Source organism: Haliotis rufescens, unplaced genomic scaffold (genome assembly GCF_023055435.1).
Source record: "Haliotis rufescens isolate VD_foot unplaced genomic scaffold, xgHalRufe1.0.p SCAF_7, whole genome shotgun sequence".
Taxonomy (NCBI): domain Eukaryota; kingdom Metazoa; phylum Mollusca; class Gastropoda; order Lepetellida; family Haliotidae; genus Haliotis; species Haliotis rufescens.
This window is the reverse complement of record NW_025964361.1, coordinates 50,009,727-50,013,731: the sequence shown is the minus strand read 5'-3', so window position 1 is coordinate 50,013,731 and position 4,005 is coordinate 50,009,727. Positions and strand designations below refer to the sequence as shown.

General features: G+C 40.8%; 1 protein-coding gene across 1 annotated transcript; it reads left to right on the top strand.

Moving 5' to 3' along the window:
• The first annotated feature begins 2,733 nt into the window (after positions 1-2,733).
• LOC125376232 (histone-lysine N-methyltransferase SETMAR-like) lies at positions 2,734-3,477 on the top strand. Its single transcript, XM_048388202.1, has 2 exons — positions 2,734-3,023; positions 3,192-3,477. The coding sequence occupies exons 1-2, from the start codon at positions 2,734-2,736 to the stop codon at positions 3,475-3,477; spliced, it is 576 nt and encodes a 191-aa protein (XP_048244159.1).
• Positions 3,478-4,005: the final 528 nt, after the last annotated feature.

The window sequence follows — 4,005 nt, the reverse complement described above, 5'->3', positions numbered from 1 at the left end:
GTCTGTAAAAGTAATTTAAAAATATTAGATGCAATTCATCATCAAGCCCTGAGACTTTGCCTTGGTACATTTAGAACATCACCCATTGATAGTCTGTACGTGGAGGCTGATGAGCCATCTCTGACACAACGTCATGTAAAACTATCATTACAATAGCTCTCAAAACTATTTTCCAATCAATCTTATCCAGCCTATAACTGCGTTTTTCGTCCTCTGTATGAGGATCTGTATCAAAAGAAACAATCCATTATTCCACCCCTTGGAATAAGAATAAAACCTGAAATATCTGCTGCAAAAATTGACCTCAATAACATCTCTCCTGCCCAAATACTGTCGTCTCCCCCTTGGCAACTGGTAAGGCCACAAGTAGATCTTTCCTTAGCTAAATTTAAGAAATCAGACACAAACCAACTAATGTATCAACAAGAATATAATCAATTAAGAAGCCCTTCCAAATCTATATTTACTGATGGATCCAAAGATGTTGCCAGCGTAACTGTCATTGGATCTAGAACAATATCATCCAGATTACCAAATGACAGTTCAATTTTTACAGCAGAATCACAGGGAAATTAACAGCTCTCAAATATATAACTACTCAGTCTAAATATAAGCAGTTCAGCATATTCCTTTTCCTGTTTTCAGGCAACTAAGAATATTGCATCTGAACATCCACTTCTACGTGAAATTATAGAATTACATAACGATATTGCGACTGGCCAGTACGACATCGTCTTTTGTTGGTTACCTAGCCACGTTGGAATTGTTGGTAAGACAATGGCCGATGCTGCTGCAAAAGCAGCACTCAATAAATCTGTGACACCACTCCTTATCCCATACAGTGATTACAAACCTGTAGAAAAGAAGAGGGTCACCCAAGTAGGTATCAATAAATAAGATGAAATAAAACGAACTATTGGTTACACCTACTTGGGTTGTCAGTCCAGATTTGAAGAGGTCATTTTACGACGATGTCGTATTGGCCATTAAAGATATACACATGAATATTTATTAAAAGGTGAAGATCCTCCATTCTGTATCCCTTGTGATGAGAGAATCACGGTCAAACATGTCCTGCTTGACTGCGTTGATTTTTCCATCATAAGGGATAAGTATTTCAAAATTACATCCATAAAGGATCTTTTTAATCAAATCAGTGCTCATTTAATCATCGGTTTTTTAAAAAGAAATAGAATTAATAGATAAATTTTGATTTATAATATGTATAGTACAAAGTAAATGATTTTTAATTTAGTGGAATGAAATCATAACTAAGATTGTTAGTGGCTGTATCTTCACAAGGGGTTGAAGTATCGTAAAACAATTGTACCCCTGGGAAGGTACGTAAGACCAGTATCATTCAACGTATCTTTTCATTTCTCTGTGATTTTAATCGTAGTATTTTTGTTGATTTTAACTCTTTGGCTAATCTTTCTGATCATGGCCAATGGCCAGAGGGATGGTGTTAGTCCTGCTGGGGTACCATGTAGGTAGCAGAAGTACTGTTCGTCCCCATAGTCCCTAGTGTGGTGGACTAACTTTGGTTGCTGGTGATCTACAGCTCGTTTTTATATTGTATCGTCTGTTATAATCTGATTATTTTATTGTTCTAAAACTAGTTTTACAATTATAATCTGTGATATATTGCTAGTTGTTGTACTGTCCTTCGACGACAGGTCTTAATATATTAGATAAATACATAACTTGCTCAAGTCACGATATGGCTGAAATAATGCCGATGTGACTTTAAATATTAACTCACTCACTCACTAAAAGCAGAGCCCATTGTACGATTCCGGCTATATCATGAGCATGTGTTGATGAATCACTATCAAACAGCGATGGTGCCAGGTGTTTGCGAAAAGGTAACGTAACAAACAAATGCAAAGGCAAGACATCTGCTCACCTGAAAAAGCAAATGGTCAAAGACATGAGTCAAAATAAGGAATTGCATCGGGATTGTCATCTTCCCGAGGCAAGCCAGTTAACTGACTTTAAAAGTCCAGTTTCCACCCTTGCCGAACTAGGCTTGAATTCCTGGGCTCGATAGTAGCATCAAATCACGTGAGCACCTGATTAAAATCATGAAAAGATTTGGAAAATATCTGTTAACAACGAGTTAGCAGTGCACATGCTTTGCAAATCCTGCAATCGATAAGCACGATAGTTTACGAACCGGATTTCGTTGCGCGATTTTGATTGGACTATGCATAGACTCGTTAGCACAGCCAAACTGTAACTCCATAATACCAGCCTAGTTCGGCAAGGGTGGAAACTGGACTTTTATAGTCAGTTAACTCACTTGTCTCTCCTCCACAGGTCTACCATTAAACTTTTTGAAAGCTTCATTGATGCCTTGAATGCCGTAGCTGAGGTGTTGTGAGGTGAGGTGAAATAGGGATTAACGTCGCGTTCAAGATTATTGCACTTATATAGCGACGTGCATGCGCATGTGTATGGCTGCTTGTTCTAGTCCAGACCAATGCCGATTTAATGGTGCCATGGCCCACGCCATGCCGCAGTTTAACATGAATACCCACTCAAAGTATTCTTTGTTTCAGCCCCTCAATGACGATATACGAGGGCCATTCAATATATAACCAGCCTAAGCTATTTTTATCAGATCTTAACGGTTGAATGTTTGTCACGTGCTGTGCACCAATGTATGTCACGTGCATAGACAAAGTTTCACTGAGGAAATTGTATTTGAAGTCACACACGTGATCTATAAAGATGGCAAGGGTAGATTCTGCCAAATTTTCGTCAAAGGTTGAATACAGGGCTGTTATTAGGTACCTCTACTTAAAAGAGAAACCGGGAAAGGAGATACATGATGAATTGCCAGATGTTTATGGTGACAGTGCACCTTCGCATGCACAGGTCAAATTCTGGGTTGCAGAATTTAAGAGGGGTCGGGTGAACCTGGAAGATGAGCCACGCCCTGGCAGGCCTGTAGAGGTGACCAATGACCAAACAAGTGAAGCTGTGAGACAACTGGTTGTCAAAGACAGGCAAAAGAAGGTGTAAGAAATGGCCAAGGCCATGGTCATCTCAGAGGGAAGTGTCCATACCATTTTGCATGATTGTCTGGGTATGAGGAAGCTGTCTGCATGATGGGTCCCGAAATGTCTGAGTGATGATCAGAAGGTTGTACGTGCGTCAATGTGTCAGGCACTTTTGACACAATGCAGTTGGGATGCAGACAACTTAATGGAGATAATTGTTGCTGGTGATGAAACCTGGGTACACCACTATGACCCAGAAACCAAAGAACAGAGTAAGCAGTGGACTGGCTTTGCTTCACCCCGTCCCAAAATGTTTAAGACTCAACCATCGGCTGGCAAAGTCATGGCAACCATCTTTTGGGATACCAAAGGGGTCTTGCTCACTGACTACTTGCCACGTGGCCAGACTATTAATGGAGAGTACTACTACGATCTCCTGGACCGTTTGCGGACTGCTATTTTTGCCAAATAGTCGTGGAAAGATCACAAAAGGTGTGTTGCTCCAACATGATAATGCCAGAGTGCACATATGTCGACTTGCGGTTGCCGCAGTGAAGCGGAACGGGTTCAAAGTATTGCCTGAACCACCATACTCACCAGACCTGGCACCAAGCAACTACTTTCTCTTCCCAAACTTGAAGAAAGAACTGCGTGGACGTCATTTCCGGTCCGATGATGAACTCACGACAGCAGTGGAGGGGTGGTTACACGAACAACCCCATGGTTTCTATCATAACGGGCTTTTCGCTCTCACACATCGCTGGACAAAGTGCATAGACCTCAATGGTGATTATGTGGAAAAAGAAGAAGTGAGGAGCAGTAGCAAATAGGTTAGGCTGGTTATGTAGTGAATGGTCCTCGTATCATCGTCACTCAACCTGTGGGATATGGAATACTTGTTATGACTCCCTTACCATGCTTAGCAACATTTTCGTCAAACTTATTAAATATAAGCACATGTGTAAGAAGAGGGGGGTTGAGTTTGAGTTGTCTGACTTGT